The 22,776-nt window shown below is 39.4% G+C and overlaps 3 protein-coding genes across 5 annotated transcripts in view; all 3 read left to right on the top strand.

The window, feature by feature from the left end:
* Positions 1–290: 290 nt before the first annotated feature.
* On the top strand, positions 291–4,119 carry LOC144206338 (ras-related protein Rab-15-like). Of its 2 annotated transcripts, XM_077731279.1 has the most exons (8): positions 291–380; positions 490–561; positions 2,140–2,200; positions 2,279–2,339; positions 2,486–2,563; positions 2,632–2,721; positions 3,248–3,313; positions 3,404–4,119. In XM_077731279.1, exons 2-8 carry the CDS (start codon positions 507–509, stop codon positions 3,566–3,568), a joined length of 576 nt encoding a protein of 191 aa, XP_077587405.1. In that variant the 5' UTR covers positions 291–380; positions 490–506; the 3' UTR covers positions 3,569–4,119. The 2 variants fall into 2 exon arrangements, with proteins under 2 accessions (XP_077587405.1, XP_077587404.1); XM_077731278.1 differs by having other exon boundaries at positions 301–561.
* A 167-nt stretch (positions 4,120–4,286) lies between these two features.
* gpx2 (glutathione peroxidase 2) lies at positions 4,287–5,178 on the top strand. The gene is made up of 2 exons (XM_077731047.1): positions 4,287–4,520; positions 4,828–5,178. The coding sequence occupies exons 1-2, from the start codon at positions 4,287–4,289 to the stop codon at positions 5,176–5,178; spliced, it is 585 nt and encodes a 194-aa protein (XP_077587173.1).
* A 914-nt stretch (positions 5,179–6,092) lies between these two features.
* The window catches only part of LOC144206354 (signal-induced proliferation-associated 1-like protein 1), a 32,160-nt gene continuing 15,476 nt past the window's right edge, over positions 6,093–22,776 (top strand). For both annotated transcript variants that reach the window (XM_077731300.1, XM_077731299.1), the window contains exon 1: positions 6,093–6,422. The gene's annotated coding sequence lies outside the window, so the exon portion shown is untranslated. The remainder of the gene's footprint in view (positions 6,423–22,776) is intronic.

Here is a 22,776-nt window from a genome sequence, read left to right as displayed (position 1 = left end):
TATACTTTGAAATAGCCGTAAATTGCACGATTTCAATCGTGATAGTTTAATTATTTGTATATTTGAAAATAATGTCTTCAAACTTAAATTATAGCCAAGTTAATTCAGCTTTAAAAGATCAAATTGTTTTCAAATTATTCCAGAATTTAGCGTGTTAAAATTATTTTAATTAATCTATAATTATTTTAGCAATTCTTGCCATTGAAGTTTTCTATCAAGAGTCGGCCGCCAGTACATACTCTCACCGTCGATACCGCATTTAGACATCTCGATTTTTATATATATGATGTCGTTGGTTACCGGTACTTGATGAAGAAGCAGAACTTCCGAGGGGACCTGAATGTGTCAAGTGTCAGTAGCGTAATTGGTGAAGACGTCAGGTGAATTCCAAACATGGAAGAGTCATATCTTATCAATTAAAATTTTAACAGTTAGTTATGGCTAAACAGTACGATATTTTATTCCGTATTCTCCTCCTGGGGGACTCAGGGGTCGGCAAGACGTGTATGCTGCGTCGATTCACGGATAAAGAGTTTGATACTGGACATATCTCCACTATTGGTAAGAATTAAAAGACTCCAAATATTTTTTTACGCCTTTTCTTTACTTTTTACATATTTGAGATATTGCTGTTCTGACACTTGTTGATGTCACTACTTAATAAACTCACAATATCATTATTAATGTAAGTATTTTCCGCATGAAGCAGTGTTTACTTTACTGGAGTGAGGAAAAAGTAGCTCTACTTGTTGGCCCGGCAGGTTTGGTCATGATCGCCCGGGGTGTTTGCGTGGGTGTGTATTGGGCTGTGTTTAGATTATTTTCTGTGTGGAGTGCCACTTTAAAACATTTCTGAACATTTGCCATGGGTTGACAACTGAAAGTGGCAGAAATATTTTTTACATTGAACGCCCCATCGGAATTTGGAAAAAAGAAAAGAAAATGCGCTTCCTCGTGACGTCAGCATATCAGTGTTCTTCTGTGTGGGTATAAGTGACGCGCTCATAAGCGGTATCATTTTTGTGTTTAAACATCTTTTTATAATTTCATCAGCGTTCTTAGACAATTGCAGTTTGCATACTTTGAGCAAAAGTCTTTCACAGCAAGATCATTTCTACTGGGTTTTATGCTTGGAATATACACTACATTGCAATCTTTAAGGGTCTTTGATGGCGTCTTGTAGATGCTGCAAAGTTTCTGAGAAACATTTTTGATAAACATCTCGGGAAAATCTGACAGTACATAATAAGACATAACCATCTAAACACCTTGAAACTTGTCGTTTTAGGCAATTGTAACATCATCAAGAAAATGAATAAAAATTCTGACAAGTGTAATGATGTCAATTAGGTAATACAACTGTAACTGCTTTGTTCTCACCATAAAAGCCCAATATTTAGCTAATAATTGATTGTAAGGTTTTATGCAGCATTGTAGAGGTAAATGGTTTTTCAATCTGTAATTTCAGATCCCTAAAATTCTGGCTTTAATGGTAAATGCAGATAATTTTAAGGAATATCATTCACTGAAGCACATGCTTGTTTGTGATAAGGGATGGGCCTTTTCAAGCTGTCATGTGGATTTCGAGTCAGTGTCATCAGGATTAACTAAATATGGCAGCGATCTGAATATTATTAGTCAAATTTACTGCTTGTCTTAAGGAGGGGCAAATGAAATTCTGGTCTCTTGCTCACTCTCTGTTTTTATGGTGTTTTATAAAGAGAGATTTACATGCAACTGCTATCCCCATAACTCCAGAAAGTGAACTTTTGAAGCTGATTAGTAGTAATTACATCAGGGATTTTGTTTTATTTCTCAAATATTAACTGCTTAATCCCCCTGAAATCGCTTTTGAGTCTTTCCTGGTAGAATCCAATTTCCACATGCACAAACACGGATTTAATAAACCCTCAACCATTCATAACTCGTCTGTTCTAGCCGTGATCGTTTCCCGTCTCTCCAAGTAAAAATGAATTAGATGTCTTGCATTATTAATGGTCTCTCTCAAGAGTGCCCATAAATTGATTGCGGGTACGCGGGTTAACTTGAAAGCAAGTTTTTTTCCCCCTCTTAACCACAGTGTGAGCATCATTACATCATCTGTTTCCTGTTTTCTGTGTGAAATCATTTTTTTTCTAGGTGTGGATTTTAAAATGAAAACACTAGAAATCGATGGAATCAAGGTTCGAGTCCAAATATGGTGAGTTTTTATTTACTAATTATTTTGCTCATTTGTTTTGTTTGCACATGTGGTGTCAGTCTTTGTGGTTGTTTTCAGGGATACAGCTGGTCAGGAGCGCTATCAAACCATAACCAAACAGTACTATAGGCGTGCACAGGTGACTCTTACAAACTGATATATAAATTATTATTAAGCAGAAATTGTGGTTTACACACACACATACAAAAAAATCATATTTTTAATGTCATGTGTACAAAAGTATATTGAAGTATGAATTTTATGCTTTATTTAAATTTCCTCCAGGGTATCGTCTTTGTTTACGACATCACATGTGAGTCCTCCTTTCAGCACATTGTCAAGTGGGCAACTGACGTAGAAGAGGTATTTTTCATTGTATATGTTATTGCAAAAATTCAGGCATTGACTCGTCGTTTGTTTTTGTTTGACAGTACGCGCCAGAAAAAGTGCAGAGGATTTTGGTCGGGAACAAAGCTGATGAAGAGTCGAGGAGGCGAGTGTCGAGTGAAGAAGGGAGCAAGGTTGGCCTGAACATTCTTTCAATGCCTTTTTCTCTCTTATAGGGTGATTTTATTTAAGGGGAGTGATAACACCATCATATAACATTCTTTTGCTAAATACTATTTTCTCCTTTATCAGAGGTCTAACTAGTCATTTCGATTTGCATACTTTACCATCTTTCACATGATCACTTATACTACTTGGTGTTGTCTATCCCTTTAAGCAATAGAATGGCTTTGAACATAAGGTAATAGTATTTTAAATGTTATTTTAATCAGGATTTAATTTTTTTCTGTCTAACCATTATAATGCAAAGTCAATTTCTTGCACTTTTATCACAGTATGATTGCCTGTTTTCAGTCTGTGATAGACGTCCAATCGCTTTTGACTTAACTCCAAATCTACGTAGGTCATGAGTGATTTGACTTATTGCTAGAATTCTGGGGTTAGCGCGAAAATAAAAATTCATTGTATTCGATTTTTCATTTCATAAGATTATTGCTTCCGACATAAGCACTACATAAAGCATTAAACTTTATGTTGCAGCTGGCAGAAAGGTACGGTATGGATTTTTTTGAGACCAGCGCATCTACAAGCCACAATATTGACAAGGTAGTCCGCTGTCATCATCATCAACAACGCCCCCCAGACTTTCTCACCCTAAAATAAATGTATTTTTTTGTGTCTTTCATATTCTTTCAGTCCTTCACTCGAGTGACAGAACTGGTGCTTCAGGCTCATAAGAGAGATGTGGACAACCTTCTGGGATCTCTGGATGACTATTTAAACAAAGCCGGCCTGGATGAAAATGGTGACGATAAATTGACCAACATTCGGAGAGACTGTGCCTGTTCCAGAATTGTTTGAAACAGCAGCTTCTTACATTCAAATACATTCACTCTTTTTTTTTTGGTAGGTAAGTGCATTTTACCACCAACTCTGTAAGAAGTCATATCTACTTTGAGCACTTCTAATGCTGTTGCTTGCTAATCTTATTTATAGTCTGTTATTTTATAATGGGGTGTCAAGTGAGATGACCGTGAATTATTTAAATTTGAAACTTGAGGCTTGACTCGTTTACAAATGTGCTCTGTGTATGTCTGCTATTTATGTTTATTCTGTTTTTGACCCAAAAAAATGCAGAAATACACCCCCCAATGTGCAACAGAAATGTATTATCTTTTTGTTTTGTTTTAACAAGTCCTACCTGACTAGTCAAAACTTTCCACATTGTTACAACAAAAGCCCTTGTCGCCATGATACCACAAGAGGGCGCCAAAGCAAGTTGGCCGTTAATTACCCAATAAATTATGTTAAAAATCTACTGGGCTTTTGCCATGGATGTTATTTTAACTGAATGTTTATATTTTGAAAAGTCTTGAAAAATACTGACACATCAAATAAATGGTTATAAAGTACCTAGTCTACATGGTGTTGTTGTTAAACAGTGGAGAGTGAGTTCAGGTTTCACTGGAAGTTCTTTTGTGCAGTGAAAAAGAAAAGAGTCATTTGACCCCATCTCCTAACTTGAGTCAGGTGACCACCAGTGCTATTCGGCACACTTCCATCGCACCAGTGCAAACGTATGCTGCTGAGAATGGCGTTCATCGCCAAAACTTTCTATGACCTGAGGGCCACGACCCTAGATGGCGACCCGGTGGACTTCAATGTGTATCGAGGGCGAGTGGTGCTTATAGAGAACGTAGCCTCGCTCTGAGGCACCACCAGCCAGGACTTCAGTCAGCTCAAACAGCTCCAGAGCAAGTATCCCCATCGACTGGTGGTCCTGGCCTTCCCTTGTAACCAGTTTGGGTATCAGGTTAGTTGAGCAGCAAAAACAATTCCTGTGCTTTCTGACGTCTTTATTTCCATCACGATTTATTACCAGATCAAATTACAGCTATTAGGATGAGCAATTTCATCCATTTTGATCTTCAGTGGGTGAAAAGCATACCCTAATGCAGGGGTGTCAGACCCGGGCTGCTACTTTGACACATGTACTCTATTGGGTTTGGATCAGAACATGGCTCAAAGAGGGACATATGCAGCAGATTGGATAGGAAACATGCTTTGAATTTTGGTTTATTCGGTATCTCTAACCCAAAGACATACTTGTGTGCTTGCAGGAGAATTGTACCAATGATGAGATCCTAAATTCCCTGCAGTATGTGCGTCCAGGTGGAGGATTTCCCAACTTCACCATCTTCCAGAAGTGCGACGTCAATGGCGAAAATGCACACCCCGTATTTGCCTATCTGAAAGAGAAACTCCCCTTCCCAGGTGACGACCCCAACCACCTCATGCTGGATCCCAAATTCCTCATTTGGAGTCCTGTCAGTAGGACAGATGTATCTTGGAACTTTGAGAAATTCCTTATAGCACCCGAGGGTGAGCCATTTAAAAGATACAGCAGAAAGTTCCCCACCATTGATATTGAGCCAGACATTCAACGATTGCTAAAATTAACCAAAAATTAACAACAAAAAAATAGCATGACTTTTAAACACCATGCGTTTGAGTCTTATTTAATGAAGATGATATTATGAAATGTAACAATGATATCAACTGAAGCCTTATAAGTTCTTAAATGATGTATTGGTGTTTTTTTTTGTCAATTGAAGAGCAAATTTTCAATGCTAGTTTTATGAGTTATACTTGTTTCTACCTCTGTCCAGAAGAGGGCGCTATATACTTGAATAGACAGCGTAAACAAAAACTGTACACTTATAAATTTGTATTCATCGCACACATTTCTGCAACACTAAAAATGAATCCTCCCCGAGCTTGTGTGGGTTTTTTTCCAGGTACTTTGCTTTCCTCACAAGGGTCGCAGGGGGTGCTGGAGCCTATCTCAGCTAACTTTGGACACCAAGCTGGCCACCCCAGGTGGTATGTCTGAGATTCTGTATGAATCAAGAGCACATTATGAGGGTCAATACTATAAGGAATTAGTTCATCCAGTAATGGTTGTTTTCTTAGGGCAAACAGAAAATTACCAACAAATATTAAAGATAAGTCCTACCCTTGATTCAGTATTTTTTGTTACCAATACGGCTTATATATATGAGAAAATACGGTAATACACAATTTAATGTGTTTCATTTGTAGGGTCTGCAGATGAAGTTCAACTTTAACTGATTCCACTAATATAGATCTATATGTATAACTGACCTACCTCAAAATATTATATTTGTACTTGGAATATACTTTTTAATTACCATCTTAAAGTGTTGTCTAGTTGTTGTTTGAATGTCAGAGTGAGTGATCATCTTCTTTTATACCTTTGCTCCCCCACGTACACACCACAGGTGAGCCACTGTTGCCACGGGAACGTTTCGCTTTGCGCCCCTTCTCGCGAGACTTGGGCGGCAGGCAGACGATAGGCAAGAGAGAGGCACAACGAATGAGCTCATCCTTCTAGCAGCAGCTGCATAGCGCAGCAAGGCAAAGCCTCAACTTTTTCTGCCAAACTTCCAAGTTGCGCCTCGCCTGATCTTGAAGGGGAAAAAGCGCCGTGGTGACGCGCCACGATCGAAGGTTAAAAAAAAGAGCGTGGCAAGAGGAGGGCGTGAGAGATCGCGTGTGGCTTCTTTTTCTTTCTTTTTTTTTTAATGTCAAGGACTTGTGGGAGCTGATTTGAACAAAAGGAAAGGCTTCGTTATTGGCTTTTCACCCCAAAGAAGGAGAGACAAAATCCCTTCGGAGACGCCAAGTAGAGAAGGTGAGTGGGGGGAAATTGGTGCATTTTTGTGACCACATTCACGTAGACATTTACCAACGCGGACTACTTGAACGAAATAAGGTGCAACGATGAGTCAGTGTGGGGACCCTAACCGTGTTTTTTCCCCATTTAAAAATGTCATTTCTTTATTATTATATTTTTTTTAACTCCAAAGGGGTTCGCCAGGGAACCAAGCCCCCCGATGTCTATTTGACTGTCACTGTTGCTGTCAAAAATCCGCATTGTACCCACGAGTGCTCCCGGATCTCATTCACAGGTGGTACCGTGAACGTTGCACGGCTTTCAATTTATTATACATGTTAGTTTCCATGCTACTTCAACCAACATCTGTATTTTACCACACAGTAGTCATCTGACTTATTCATTTATTTTAGAGGGATGTTCTGTCTGGGAAATTTTAGATGCATAGTCATCTCATGATGGATCTCACAGGGTTAACTCATTGGCTGCCATTGACGGTGATTGACGTCCAATTCATTTTGAAGTGGAGGGTTGGCATCCCCATTATTTCACAGTCGGTGGCACTGATTCATGAGCATCCACAGTCAGTCCTCCTTCCTCAATTTATATGAATTGGACATCCATCATTGTCGATGAGTTAAGAAGCATTTAAAAAAGGGAAATTTAAGAAAAATTGTAATTTGAGTTCAGGAAAGTGTCATTTGAATTGAATAACTACACTACACTATTTTATAAGGTTTTTAACAAGTTATATTTGTAAACTAATGTCATTGAAATGATTTACAAGCCGATTAGTTAGTCTACAATTTCTAATGGTGAGAAGGGAGTGGCCCGGCGGCTGAGTGGATAGTGTGTCTGCCACACGGGAGTTTGCATGTTCCTCCTGGGCTTGTGTGGGTTTTCTCCGAGTACTCCAGTTTCCTCCCACATTAAAAACAAATCGAAGTAGGCTGGTTGAACACTCTAAATTGGCCCTAGGTGTGAGTGGTTGTCCGTCTCCCGGGGCCTTGTGATTGGCTGGTCACCAATTCAGGTGCCTGAAGTCATCTGGGATAAGTTCCATCACCCCCGTGACCTTTGTGGGGATAACCAGTAATCTCCCATCTCAGGACCTGCAAACTCCACACAGGTGGATCGACCTGGATTTGGACTCAGGTCCTCCACTATGAGGCTGACGCGCTAACCACTCATCCACCGTACTGCAGAATACAGAAAATGAATGAATGTATTTTTTTTACCTAGGTCTACAATGTCTTCTGTGTCTGTGCTTGTTACTGTCTTGCTACTGCAACCAAAGGAATTTTCCCAATACAGGATAAAATAAAGTTCTAATGGTCGAAATAAAAGTAATGTGACAACTGATTTCATAAAGGATAACAGAGTAAGAGTTAGAGGAATATTCAATTTGAGGGGTTGAAGACCAGAAGTCATGGACAATGTTAACTTAATCGTGAAATCTGATCAAACTAGTACTTGATTAACTTATAGACTTCATCTCAATCTTAAATTCTATTGGGAAATTGAATTTTAATGTAAAATAAATCACTGAAATTGGGATTTTCATTTAAAAAGAAACCGTGACTATATACATTAGATAGATTTAGACTCCAGTCCTTAAGTCTGATACCTGTGCATGAACATTATGATTATTATTTTTGACATGCTTGCTTGCTTGCTTACTTGTTTTCATGCTGTGTTTCATTCAATTTAGGTTCACCAAATGTGCCCACCACCTTTTTTAAATTGCTGGGAATGTGTAAGAAGGTCCAATCTTGATGAAAAACATAGGCTATGACAGAGGTCACATGTTTAGAGCTGCATAGATGTGGCAATGCAGTACCACATAGTAAACAAAGCTTTTGTTTAGTTAGTTCCAGTCATTCCACAGTGACAACCTGTCCGGCCCCTCATAGTTACAAGCATTTTTGTCCCTTTAATTTATGTAACCCTCCCCACTCTCATTAAAAAAAAACAGCAACAATTTCCCCTCTTCCACTTAATTCAAAGTCCCTGCGACTGTCAAACAAGGGGCAACTTTAGAGTTCAACTCTGGACAAGGATAAGGAATTTTTGGCATTCTTTGAAGGCTTAACTTGAGCCACAGTGGCACGATTTATTACACTGTCATCTTCACTTGTGAGTCTAATCTCTGCTTTGTCTGCTTTAATTGTAAAAGTTCATCCACACTGTGTTTCTTTCTTGCAGTTTGGGCTTCTTGTGGAATTATTAGCAGCTGTTGCGTATTGCTGCAAAAATAGCATGCAGTATTTTAATATGCCAGAATACTGCTAGGCTTTCCAGTCAAGGTTAGGAAAATACAGCATTGTCTTGGCCGCTAAAATCATGTTGAGACGAATCTCTGCTCATATCAATAGGATTCCAAAGAAATTGGAGCTAGTCAATTTTGGCGTCTCTGTTTTGCAGATACGTTTCAAATTTCACAGGAAATGGATAAATCATTAATAAAATGAGATTAGTTTCCAGCCCGTACACCCGATAAGACATCTTTGTCAATAAAGGCCATAGTTGTTGTCAAGTGAAGTCAATTTGTTGGCGATTTCAACTTTTGACTTTAATAAAACATTTCCCAGCAGCCCGGTGCAGGAGTGGTTAGCACGTCAGGCTCACAGTCCAGAGATTGAGGGTTAAATCCCAGATTTGCATCTGTGTAGAGTTTGCATGTTCTTCCCAGGCTTGCGTGGGTTTTCTTTGGGTACTCTGGTTTTCTCCAATATTCTAAAAACATGCAGGGTAGGCTGGTTGAACACTCTAAATCAGGGGTAGGGAACCTATTGCTCGGGAGTCATATGTGGCTCTTTTGATGGGTTTATATGCCTTTTTTTTAAATCATATTTTTTCTTCATTAGACTCTTCTGCATGTATACCCTCATTGATACACATTGATTAGCAACAGTGAATTAATGTTTTCAAAAGAATTCTGACTTTTTTTTTTACTTTGATAGTGGTAAAAAGGAATAATAATGCTCACATTTTCATGTATTTATACTTTTAAATTCTGAGTATGGCTCTCAAGGAATAATGTTTGAAAATATGAATTGTTTATGGCTCTCTTTGTCAAAAAGTTCCCGACCCCTGCTCTGAATGGTCCCTAGGTTTGAGTATAAGCATGAATGGTTGTCCATCTTGTGCCCTGCGATTGGCTGGTCAGCAATTCAGGGTGTTGTTGGTAGTTATAATGAATTGTTACCCGCATTTTGGCAGAAAAGGGTCATCAACTCTCATAACTTAAATCAAAACAAACACTACTGCTACTCTATTTTCTGAAGGAGAGTGTTTCTATTTGTGAGTCATTGCATTTGAACTTCTCGCACAACAAGAAACAGTTGTTTTGTTTCATCTGCGGTTTCATGGAGATGGATGTGATGAGGATCTGATGTGAGGCTGATCGTCTCTTGAGGGGAAACGGCATGAGCAAAGTCAAAAGACAACAACAAGAGGGGCTTTGTGCCGCGTTACAAGTGGCCACTCTGGAATGTGTGGGATGCAATTTTCCTGAGTGGTTAGTCTAAAATGCTTAAATTAAATGTTTACCTCCTATAATGAACGATGTGATTGCCGTTGTGGTTATTAAGTGCAGAAGCCTTCTGTTACTGGTGTAATTATGCCTGCCTAAGCTCAGTGGGGAGAGTATGAGACACTTAAATTCAGGCTTTGGTGTTAGATTCCCAGTGGTTTTCAGAGAGTTGTTCAATGTATTGCCTGGTTCTTGTTTTTGAAATATAGTAGATTGAATACCATATATTCTGTCTGGCTGGTTGATCTCAAATTTCTTTGGAATTCAATATTTAACCAACATTTTGCCAGCAACATGTGATGCAGTGGTTAACACATCTGGTTTAAAGTGATATTCTGAGTTCGATACGCCATTCTGGCCTTTTTGAGTGGACTGTGCTGTGTTTTTGTGGATTTTCATAATGTACTCTGGTTTTGCTGCATATTCCCAAAGATTGAACTTTCAAGTTCATTTGACTGTCTGAATTGTCTTTAGGCATGGAAAATGTATTTGATCCCCACACATTAGGACTGTAGTGATCCAAAAATTCAAGATTGGATTCACATTGCGATTCTTGAACCACAATTTGATACACAAAATGGTTTTATGTGTAAAAAATATTTTATTTAAAGAGGCCAAAAGTAAATGACGTAGCTTGGATGTGTCAAAGTTACCATAGACTCTGCCAACGCCCACGAGCTTCCCACCGATAAATCCCCTCATCTTGCCCGCTCCCCTCAAGCTGTTTTATCTACCAGTTGGGGTAATGTTAAACTTTTTTACGAGGTTACATGTCACTGTTAACATTTTAGCCGTCCCGTTGCGGATGTATTTGGTTTTAACTCTGCTTGAAGGCGCGTCACGATAATATCGTCTCTCCACACTACAAGATAGGATTGTGATGCTGAATTTTGCCATTTGGATACACATATCACTACAGATTTACATTACATTGAATGAAATTCTTGACTAAGTTTACACTTTATTCCCTGCAATTTAGGGGTATCCCAATATAGATGTTTATTCATTTATTATTATTATTATTTTTTTACTTCCGTTTTTTTTTCAAGATAGTTTTTACCTGTACGGATACGCTACCTATATTTTTTAGACTAGTAACAATAATGCCAAAAATCATGTAACCACTAAATAACAAGCAATTTTTGAGCCCTCCTGCTAAATACCCAAGAAATGTTCTTACAAGGAGTACTATCATTCTTTTCTAAAGAGCAGTAATCTCACTCAGCCGACATATTTGCATAGTGGTTTGATTTCTAGCAGCCAAAAAACACAATGGTACTAAAGACATGCAACTATGGGATTGGCTCTCATCTTGTGACCGAATCTGATACGGTCCGACACCAAAAATAACCATTTTGGGCAGCACTACTGCCATTGAGGGTGATAATGTTAAATCCATTTGAACTAGGAATTAGGATTTGTCATTAATATAATAATATCAGTTACTACCACTGCTACTACTACTATTAAACAATACATTTGAAACTTCTATAATTTCTTTCATTTTATGTTTCTTGGCACTGCTTTTTGAATCATGTTACCTGAGGAGGGGTTTCCAACTGTACTTTTCAAAATCTTTCTTGATTTTAAACAAATAACATTCTAACAGCATAAAGTATCAGATGATTATGAGTCAGTTTGTCGGTAAAAAAAAAAAAGTCAAATGACTCCGTGATGACCTCACTTGGCTGCTAGCTGTAGACAGAAAGGCTTGATGGCTTTGACCGTAATTATGTGTGACTATGGCTTTCCTGCTGGCCTCACGGTCGGAATGCTACGCTTTTGTCCCCATCGGAACTGTCCTCGGCGCACCAGCCGCGAGATGAAAGTGTAGGGATGTGAACTACAACAGTGGTGATGTCATCCCTTACATTGTATTGTCACAGAATAAATGTCGGCAAATAACTAGCCCCCTTCATTCTGCCCCACCTGCTTTACATGTAGAACCCTTCCATGTTTTGCAGGTGCAGCAAGGTTTTATTGGTCTCCACGACTTGTCTTTTAACTTTTCTGAAGTGAAAAATATAACCTTGATTTGTTCCTGTCATTCCGTTCCCAACTTCTAAAGTGACTGCCACAGTTATGTTGAAATCCCACTATAATTTCCCCTAGTATCTGCTCCCATCAGACCACAAAGTTGCTGAAATTAGATGATAGAAGGAGAAAAAAGGAAACCAATGGAGCAAAGAAGCTTTTAAAAGAATGTAAAGTAAGACAAACATAAGGAAGAAAACTTTCCAGAGTGCAGTCTGGCATTTTGGATAGTGATGACACACTGCCGCCGGCAAGCTTTCAGTGCCACACAACGCTGACGTGCTCCTTATTGCCTGGACATGTCTGCCAGTTGCTTCCCCGACTCTCCACTTCTGTCTTTGCACTCTCCCCTCTCTGGAAAACATTATAAATACTTCTGAGGGGAATCCAAACATAGTTGCAAGTCTGTGTCTCACGCCGAGCTCGTGGGATGCAGTGGAAAATAATTTAGCAACAAAAAAAAAAGAAAGGAATACACAGCCGTTTTTCTGTTGTTCCCACAGTGGACTGAATTCTGAGAGTGAGACAGGAATGCATGAGGGCTTGCTCATGACTGAGCTTGAAACAGATCTCTTAGGTTTCTACTCGGTTTTTGCATTCAGGTGCCACATGTAATATTGTTGTGTAGTATCACAGGAATTCTGGCACATGGCCGCCTGTTCAAATACTAAACTCACGACAGAGACTGAGTACATTCATGCCTCAGGTTGTGTTCCCAATTCCACATCCTCTGCCTTGCACTCATTTCTTTTACTTCTTGTTTGAATCTAATACTGAATGGGAAGAATAAGACCATTATAATTGGAAGGCTTCCATTTCTGGAGTCAGATTACCTTTCAACAAGTCTCAGGTATTTCCAAGGAAAACCTCTTAAAGACTAAAATACAGACGTTTTCAAATGTGGCGAGTAAAAGTACTAATCAAAGAAATACTCATGGAAAGTACTGATACTATAATAATCTAGTCAGCCCCCTATCTTCCTACTGGTCTACTGTAAACATAAATATTCCAAACACCTCTCAATGACTTCTTTAACCATGTTGTTCCAGGTGCATAGGTTAGATAGGGCCCATTCATAACAAACATGGCTGCTTTTCAGTGTTTCCTTTGTCGCTGGCTGTTTCCTGCACATTTCATTGATGTTTTCCTGGTTACGCGCTAACACAACAGAGAAAGTTGGGTGGTAGGTATGTGTAAAACGTGGCGCGAAGGCGAGTATACGAGGCGCAAGTTGCAAGTCTTCTGCAGAAGTGGCACTTCGCTGCCATCACTAAGGGGGAGGGGGAAGAAGGAGGTGTTGCTACCTCTCTGTTGATGCCATACTTGCTCTGAATGCTAATGAGATGCTATTTCCCCGTGGCTGTTTCACATCCATCGCAAGCATCTCTTATGTGTGTGTGTGTGTGTTTTTTTTAACTTTGTGCAGTGGTGAAGTCTGATTGTGTATGATATATAGCCAAAATATGAATTTTGTGGATCTACAATTGTGTGTGTACAATCTTTGATATACAGATGAAGCAAAACATGTTTTTTATTTTTATTTTGAGTTTACTGTGTGATAAATGGTCATCCTGGAGAGTGAAACAAATGGCTGATGTCATATAAAGGCGATTGTTTGCAGGTTGGAATTTCAAATGGTAGATAAATGTTTCAAGAGAGGTAACACAGTCATGTACAAGTTAAATAATAATAAATAATACATTCAATTACACTACTTTATCGACATAAGTGGAATCACCGAGCAGACTTGTTTGGCCAGAAATTATCTGTTATTCATTGGACTTGAATTACTGGAAACTGGTTTTTAACAAGAACCGGTTTTAGAATCTGATCGCAAACCACAATACCATCACCACCGTTTGGGAAACATATTGATAGCATCGTATTGTCAGTTGGTGTCAGTTTTCAATCTTAAGGGTTGAGTGAATGAAGGGACCAAAACAAAAACAACCATTCCTGGGCTATCTCACATTTTGCTGGTCTCGTAAAATCCAACATTGGTAGGATTTGCGTCTGTTTCTTGAAAGCACAAATTGTGCACACGCTGCATCCTTGGGTTACTGCTTTAAATGTCATGCAGCTTGTGTTGGAACCAGCTCGTGACCATGATAAACCGCAGTGCCAGAGTTTGGGATACGCCAGTGAAATGGAGAATAGCAAGGGCAGTAGCAGGCATCAGCTTTGTGATTTTCTCGGACATACAACCCAGTTTAGCAGAGAATCACAGTTACCCGACACTTGCTGATTTTATTGCAGTCCAATTTGCTGCCTGCGTGTGAATTGATGAGCCCTGTGGCCTGTCTCAATAGGAGTGGAAATGCATGAGGCGGACACGTGCCAAATGCAGTGACTTCCTGTGAAGTCAGGCATGGGTTGCTGTGTCCTCATCAGGAGATAGCTCAATAGAAAAGATCAGACATAGAGAGCCAAGCTGTCAGTTGATTGATGGATTCTTGGCTGGGGTAAGATATCCATTAAATGTACATGGAAAACAATCGCAGGGCACAAGGAGACGGACAACTATTTACGGTGATCCTCATACCTACGGACAATTTAGAGTGTTCATGCATTTTTTGGGATGAGGGAAGAAACCGGTGTACCGGGAGAAAACCCGCGCAAGCCCAGGGGAGAACAAACTGCACGCCGTGAGGAGGCACCTGGGATCGAAATCTGACGTGCTAACCACTCATCTGGTAGGGCTTCACTTACAAAATTAATGTACAGGAGTACTTGAAGTGTTTTGGATTTTTCACAAGTACAGGTATATTTTACATAGAATTAGCTTAGATATTTCCATAATCTTTGACACCATCCCTTAACCCCCTTAAAATTTGCAAAAGTATACCATGAGGTTTGATTTAGTTTGACTTTTCGTAACTTGAAATTTGTACTATATTGGGACAGAATTTTTCCTATATTGACCTACATATTTAAAGTAGATACATTGGTAAGTAGAGGTACATCATATATGATTACGGCATCTTTCACCTCATCATCTTGTACCATTTGGCGAGTACAGGAGGTTGGGGGGGTTACATTCATCAAACTGTCACCTTGAATTGGACCTGCTTGAATAGGTTGCTTTGTTTTCCTGCTCTCTCAGCAAATCAGCTTCTCTTCTGTGGAGAGTCCTTACACCATTAAAAAGCATTACAGCTCAACCCAAATTCATCTGCATGGTCAAATTAGATTTAGGAGCCATTTACCCTGATTGCTCAGCAATTGTTGTTCGATGGGAAGATCCTTTTGATTGCAGGGAACACCAAAGGTCATCTTCACTGAGATGTGATTTCATTGCCTGGGAAACCCGCTGCACATGTACTGTATGTCGGCGCTTGATAATTGCCAAGTGGACTTATCAAGCATCTCAAGCTCCCCTACTTTCGCAAGGTTGCCATGTCAAAACCTGCCTAGACAGACCTGTCGTGTCACAGAACAAAAAACACTGTGCTTCTGGGAAAATGTGCCATTTGGAATTGCTTTTACTAACTCATCTTGTTGCTGTATTCTTGTCAAAATCTTTTTTAACAGTACATAATATTTGTTCTAGTATGTTTTGACAAAAAAGATGTGAACATTTGGACTAATAGATGAATCCTAAACATCTCAAGGTTTTGTTATTCGGACACATTTTCTGTAAGAATGTCTCAGGTTAGAGTCAACTTACTGCTTTGCCCTAAAACAATAGGATTCTTAAACTGTAGCTAGCTCACCCACTCCTTATTTAATACTGCACTTGTTTGCACTTGTTAATGAAATATGAATTGGTCTTATTAGCACATTTATCATTCACATATCTTAACTTAAATAAAGCCTAATCAAGGACTATCCAATTTTTCTTCTCCGAAGGCCCAATACAGTAATATTGAAGGATAGCCACGGAAAACCCAAACGAAAAGCACAGTTCTGGCATAAACAAACAGGTATATCACATGTTGGTTGTGCTGCTACTTCAATTCCAAGATAAATCTTCCCCCGCAAGGATTTGTATTGATTAGCTAGTGTGCAAATTTAACGCCATCAATGTGTCAAGCATGTTTTTTTGTTAGATTCTTCATTTTTATGAATAGTTTGTTGATGTCAGTGGGTCACTACATCGTCTGCCTATGTGCTCTTTCCACTAGTGCACGTGACTTAGCCCACCACTGCGGTTTTACAGTTAAGTAAACATGCGGGGTGTAAACTAGTTTGGTTTCGAATTTCTGATTTACGGGCCGTTTCACAACCAAGAGCCATTTTTACGGGCTGCACCAAATCCCTCGTCTTGTGAATTACAGGTAGCAAATACACACAAGGTTCTCCACATCCCCCCGCCTTGGATCAAGCCTGACAATTATCCTACTCGCACATCCTTGCTATTTTATTACTATTCCTGCTGAAACTTTTTAATCTTAAAACACACTTGTGTCAACATCGTTGTGCGCCAAACCTCTTGCTGAGTGCTGTGTATTTGTTTGGTCACAAATGAGGAGATATATGTCCACTGTTAAGAAAAATGCATGAGAAAAGCTCCACACCACAATGAAGGACAAGACCACACTGCAGAGAAAACCACCAGTGCAATGGGGAGGTGGTTCTGTAATGGTGGATAGATTTCATAGTAAACAATCTGGATTGTTACTAAAGATTTGGGAAAACAATCCAGTGAGAGCTTGAAGGCCTGCTATTTTGCCTTCCTTTGAGTACACTATATCCAACATTCCATATAAATCCCAATGCTATGCTCACCCGATGAAAGTGGTGCAGCAGGTTACCAGGGACTCTAGAGGTGTTTGGCACCAAGCCTCACTAGAATTGCTTGTCAGGGCTCGTTTTCTCTGTAGGGCATCACTGATGGGGATTGTTGTATTAAATGTAGATTTTGAATGTCACCTCATATGGGTTGTCCTCATTAGTAAGCCTCAGGGGAATTGTTTGTTACCAAGGACACTCATTACTTTCAGTATGATAGCTTTCTCCTCATGGGTTATTCTTATAGAAGTTCACCATTCTCTCATGTCAGGCTTTTTTTTGTTTTTTTTACTGCTGTAGCAAATAAAATTGTAGAGAAGTTGGTGTTTTTGAAGCATTGTATGGCACTGCAAATTGCCATTTAATCTCATTGTGTAATTAAGTGCTTTCATGGTTGGAGTGTTGATACAGTGCTGGTTGACAGAGTGAACTCTGAACGCTGTCATCAGGTTTTGGCAAAGAGCCACCACTTGTGGTTTTAGTGCTTTTAACTTAATGATGCTCTATTAGCCGGTTGCCATTGGCACTGGCAATTTGTTTGTCTTTCTGACAAATTAACCTGTCTTTCAAGAACAAGGTAGCCGATTTTCACTAATGCATCACTAGGTAAACACAGTATCTTTTGGTGTTGATTTTTAATTGCTTTGCTATTATACTTACCAAAAAATATTTCAAATAGAGGATACTGCAATGTTGGAAAAAAGCTAATAAAAATAGTCAAACTAGTCTTGATTGAAAATGTGAATACCGTCTTATCCCTTGACATGCAATTTTTTAATAGCATGTGTTTAAAACGTGTAGAAGTAACATAAAAACGTATTTATTAGTTTTAAATTGTTGTTGTTGTTCTCCAGCATGAAAATCAGAATTTAGGGCTTATTCACTAGAAAGTCCAGGACGCAGCGTGGTTATATCTTTGACTGCCCTACTACACGTCAATAATTGAGTCATAGCTGAATTTGTGACAGTGACTCCCGTTTCCAGACCATAGACGGAATTATAGAGTTCCACAATTTAGCAGAGATTGATACATATGACAAGTAAAAAGTTTGCATAAAAGAAAAAAAATCTGTATGGTGAATATATGGTTATATTGCAGTTTCCAGAGCTAAAACACTTAGGTACTTTAAGTAAATTAGTCAGGTGGGTGGATCGTATTTATCTTCGTTAAGCTCAGTATATCTTTAAAAGGCTCATTCACTGTTGTGATGAATGAAAGAGCGACCAGCAGGGGTTCTTGTCACCCATATTGCAGCAGCTCAGCATGCTCCTAACGAGAAGGAGCGATTATGTATCATTCCGATAAGGTTACACTTGAACAAAAATAATAAATAAAGTCAACAGTCTGTAATCTGATTACATTGAATTGATTTAAAGTGTGTGCTTGTACAGCATAATGTACAGTCATTCTCTAATGTAATGGCCAATTAAGCCACTAATCTTTTGGAGACAAGCCCAGGTCGGACGGAGTAGTACATTTGATATCAGATGGAGAGTTTTACCTGACTTGCTTTTATTGATCAGATTAAATTTTGGCAGAGATTAGAGGTCATGCATAATGAACAGCGCTCGTAGTGGAAAAGGGAGTGTAGCTTTGCCTGGACAAGAATGCAAAAAATTCAAATGAGTTGACCCCGCTGCCGAGCCGTGGCGGTTGGGAGCCAAGGTTGTGGGGGGGGATAAGTGTATGTCTGCTTCAGGCGGAACTTCCCCTTTCCCTCATTCGCTGTCCGCCTCCGACTCACTGATTGCATTAGTGAGATGACAAGCCCCTGTTGCACATAAAAGCATACAAGTAAAACCAATCATGGTAGACAAGTTACCGCTACACAAAAACACACTCCAATTGCCTCACTGGAAACATTAACGTAGCTCTTTACTGTTCCTGTTGTTGTTGTTTTTTAAGTGATCTTAAATCTAAACCCATTTACATGTTCTTAACTAGATCTATCTCGAGAGTATTTCACTGAGTTGAAGGGCTTGAGGGAATAAAAGTGAAGGACCTAACACTGTTAAGGCATTACAAGCGTATCATCTCCAGATACCGTGTAAATCACCCCCAAGAGGCTACGAGCGGATAGGGATGGCAACCGAGCAATCTGATTGGGTTCTTTGAAAGTACTTTAAGATGATGTCATTGTATAATTGCTGCATGCCTCAAAAAGTCCTATTTGTACTATAGAATACTTAGTATTGCAATTGTCATTGGCAGCAGCAGATACAACCATTGACTATTTGTATAACCTGATCAGCCCAGGACTCCAAGCTGATACTATTTACATATAAATGATGTAAACAACTCCTGATCTTTGGTACTGTCGATGCCAGATGTAGTGACACCGTACCGTGCATTAAAAAAGTGGCATTAGGTCCCTTTTTATCACCAACAGACCACCTAAGAAGTGATGTGACTGTTGGTTGAGCATTTATGACAAATCCTTTTGTGGACCACCCAGATAACACTTTTACAAATGGGAACCCCAAATTGGAGTTTCTGATGTTTCAAGGCAAGGGTGTTTATTCCCACATCCCACCCCACGCAAAACCAATAAACCCCATTGGGAAATTTGATGGATAAGACGAAGAAAAAATTGTGGATGGTCCTAGAGATTAAAACTAGGTATATATGCAATCTAGGCACTACTTAACAAGTATCTTCTTGTTTGGATGTGTTGAGTTCTGTCCATTACGCTTTAGCTGTACAGCAGTGATAGCCAGGGCCCCCTGAGTTTAACCACAGTAACCCATTACACAACAGTAGTGATGATGAATGATGATACCCTGTCACCATTTTCTCAAGCGCTTCAACGCCATTTGATGTTTGTGCTCATTTCTGCACAGTTGAACAATTCGTCAGCGCGACACGCATCTCATCATGGCGTGCCCGCTTTGTCTGAAGCGAGGCCCTCGTCAATCAGAGCTCTCTCTGTAATTTGGCTGCTAGGGCTAAAGGCATGATGTCATGGCGGAGTCAGAAGCTTAAAAGTTGAATAGCCAGTGTTACACATTTCTCTAAGAATTTGCCTGAACATGCCCTCCATTTTTCCTCTCGGACTTATCACTTCCCCTCGCAAGTTGGTGAAATTCCAGGTTTTGACTGGATGATGCTAGCATTGTCATTTGTTTATCAGATAAGCCTGCAGTATCTTTTTCTGTGAGGTTGCCAGGTCCTCAGACTGGCAATTTTGTGCCTGGTTCTCTGCCAAACATACACACAACAGGGCAAACCAGGTATTATTTAATGTAGGAGTTCTTGATATTTTGTCCTTGGGGCAACCTTTCCTGTACACAGTTGCTCATTTCATATATATAGATTTGCACAGTACAACCACTTTAATTGTATCAGTCATTTTCTACTTGTTATTGTGGCTGTATCACTATCTATGGAAAATTTCCCATAGTCTTGTGTGTTATTTCCTTAAAATTGATTCAACAGCTCCTGATTAGATTACACAGTTATTTGATAAACGCCATATGATGCTCATTTAAATGTGTGACAGCTTATTTCCCTCACTATTGGATGCCATGCTGTTGTCAAGGAAGGCTTTTTCATTTGTTTGTGCTTCTTCCAAACAAAATCCCTCTTCGATTTTTGTGTCTCAGCCTAATCCTTATCTCTCCAACTCCTCCTGCATCTAATTCATTTGGTTTTCCTGGCAGCGTTCATGTAAACAACTGTAACGAAGTACCCGTGCCAGGCAATTTTCAAAGACTTCAGTGTGTTGGAATGAGGCTTCACTCTTGGCCAAGCCAGGACAGAGAGATCTTTGTGTCTGCTGCCCATCAGGTCCATCGAGCCCTTAGAGGAGGGTGCGATTAGGGAACATGGCGAGCCCAGGGGCTGTATGGAAGGGAGTCTTTCTAAAAAAAATGGTGATGTCAGCCAGAAAACTCCTCAGTCCTATTCACCCATGTCGTAATTACAAGATTGTACAACAGTTTTTTTTCTTTGTCACAGCTTTGAAAACACTTTCCTATTCAAATTGGAAACATTCATTTCGATTTGTATACAAGGACTAGGAGGATCGCTTCGCAAGCAATGTGCAGAAGTACACGAACTTTCCGTCCGAAAAACACCTCGGTTACTAAGAGTCCTCGCTTTGTTTGTGAATAATTGCATGTAGAACTAGCCAGGTCTTGTTCTTTGGGTTGAGTAACACCCAACACACGCCAGTCACTTGCTCATCATGCTACTCATGTTTCCTGCTGATTGTATGCCTCCCACCATTGACGCCACATTGTATGGTTTGTCAGAGGGCTGTCAGAGTTCCCCCTTTTTCTGAGTCATTGAAAGATTTGATCGTCACATAGCTGCTATTATTTTGTAAGTCCTCCAGAAGGCACTTGTTGTTGCGTTTACGTCTATACAACAAGCCTTCTGATTACTATTCCCCATTTATAGCTCAACTATTGTCAAGTGCTTTAAAAACACCCAAGCTAATTAAAATAATCTAGTCACTACATGTAGATATTTGGAAATGACCTTCAGGCCTCTGAAAAGGTAGAGTTAGATGGATGGACGGCAGGTTGGTTCAAATGAGAGAGCTTGTTATTTTTGTGGATTCACACAAGTGCTCTTTAATTGCCTGTCCCTGGCAAATACTTGATACGCACGTACTCCCACACCTACACAGTTGTAGTCAATGTATGCCTTTTTAATCTGACAGCCTCCATTGTATATTTGTGTCTGTGAGCAAGGATTGTTTTCAGGGATATGCAATTAATCTGTTTTTCCCCCCTACACCTATCTTGTGTATTGTCATCTGTATGTATGTTGTAATTATTATTTATTTTTACGATTGCATGTACATTGCCCGTTATGTTTCCTTTTATGAAGATGTTTTTACCAATCACAGTGTATGGTGTGCAGCATTTTCTGGTACTTGTTTCTTCCAATGCAAACGTATGTTGGCCAATTACTTTGCTAGCACATTATAATCAGTTACTAACAAGGAGATCGAACTCCTCAACCTGTGTACCAGTTTAAATAAAGTTAGCCGTGGTGTTGTTGATGGCGTGGGAATATGTTGCTGCCGCAGCACCGTCACAGTGAGATCTGGATGCCAGTGTCTAATAGGATCACAGCCTCAGTCAGTGAAACTCATTTCTCAAACTGCCAAATTGGCTTCATTTTTCAGGCAAAGTATCATCTTCACGGCTGACTTTCACGGGCTAGTTTATGTTTTGTTGATGTGCAGCTTCCGAAATTTATCATTTTATTTCAATCCACTGCCTAATGGAGTGAAATTGATTGCTTTTTTTTAAGTCCACATGCGGTTCTGATAATGGAGAACTATTTGCCATCAATTTATAAAACACTTCAGAACTTTTCATGACTAATAACATTTGCAATAATTCAATCTTCCTACAGTTGCAGAAAAAAATAAACCAGAAGCATTTAAAAACAATAAAGATTAAACATTAACTTAGCCTTTGCTGATAGAGTCCTATAACAAAGGCTTGTGTGTTACATTTTTTATGACTGTATGTCTCATTTGCATATTATTTTTAAACGTTGTTCTTTAAACTTCACAGACCAGAAAACTTACCTGATCAATGGATAGTGGGCTCTAACCTTCAAAAGGCGTTTAGTGAGCATTCAAGTCATTTTGGAATGCTTACTGGGCTTTCATGTTTTGCCTCTGATGTTTCCACTATAATTCCATTGAAAGCCAGCAGACTCTTATCTCAAATTGAACTTGTCAGTGACTTTTCACCACCTTATAAAAATCCATCAGCGGAAAAGCAGGCATGCCGGTCTAGTTTGTGGGATCTATGTGCGTCACATTCAAAGCAAGTGTTTTTCTAAAAAGGAAGAAAAGTCAAAGTACTAGTTTGTGGAAACACAGCTGTTAAAAACATGTTGACTAAGTTGATGTCTCAGGCAATTTTACCCTGCTGTGTTAATCAACAATCAGCACTACTGTCCAATGGAAAGCTGCAACCACAATTGGCTTTATTTGTTAAAGTTTGATTTGTAAAAAAACATAACAAAAACACCCTTCATAAAGTCTTAATCAGGGATTTTCTGTTTTCCTCTGATTCAGCATTTTACCATGTATTGATTCTTTT

Source organism: Stigmatopora nigra, chromosome 13 (genome assembly GCF_051989575.1).
Source record: "Stigmatopora nigra isolate UIUO_SnigA chromosome 13, RoL_Snig_1.1, whole genome shotgun sequence".
NCBI lineage: Eukaryota > Metazoa > Chordata > Actinopteri > Syngnathiformes > Syngnathidae > Stigmatopora > Stigmatopora nigra.
The sequence above is the reverse complement of the archived record's forward strand: the minus strand, read 5'-3'. Positions and strand labels throughout refer to the sequence as shown.

What these genes read in the sequence shown, in the direction of transcription:
- LOC144206338 (XM_077731278.1), top strand. Translation starts at nt 438, where the DNA reads ATGGCTAAACAGTACGATATTTTATTCCGTATTCTCCTCCTGGGGGAC. An exon ending in GGGCAACTGACGTAGAAGAG is followed by an intron (nt 2,564 to 2,631) that starts GTATTTTTCATT and finishes TTTGTTTGACAG; the next exon opens with TACGCGCCAGAAAAAGTGCA. An exon ending in CGAGTGAAGAAGGGAGCAAG is followed by an intron (nt 2,722 to 3,247) that starts GTTGGCCTGAAC and finishes TTTATGTTGCAG; the next exon opens with CTGGCAGAAAGGTACGGTAT.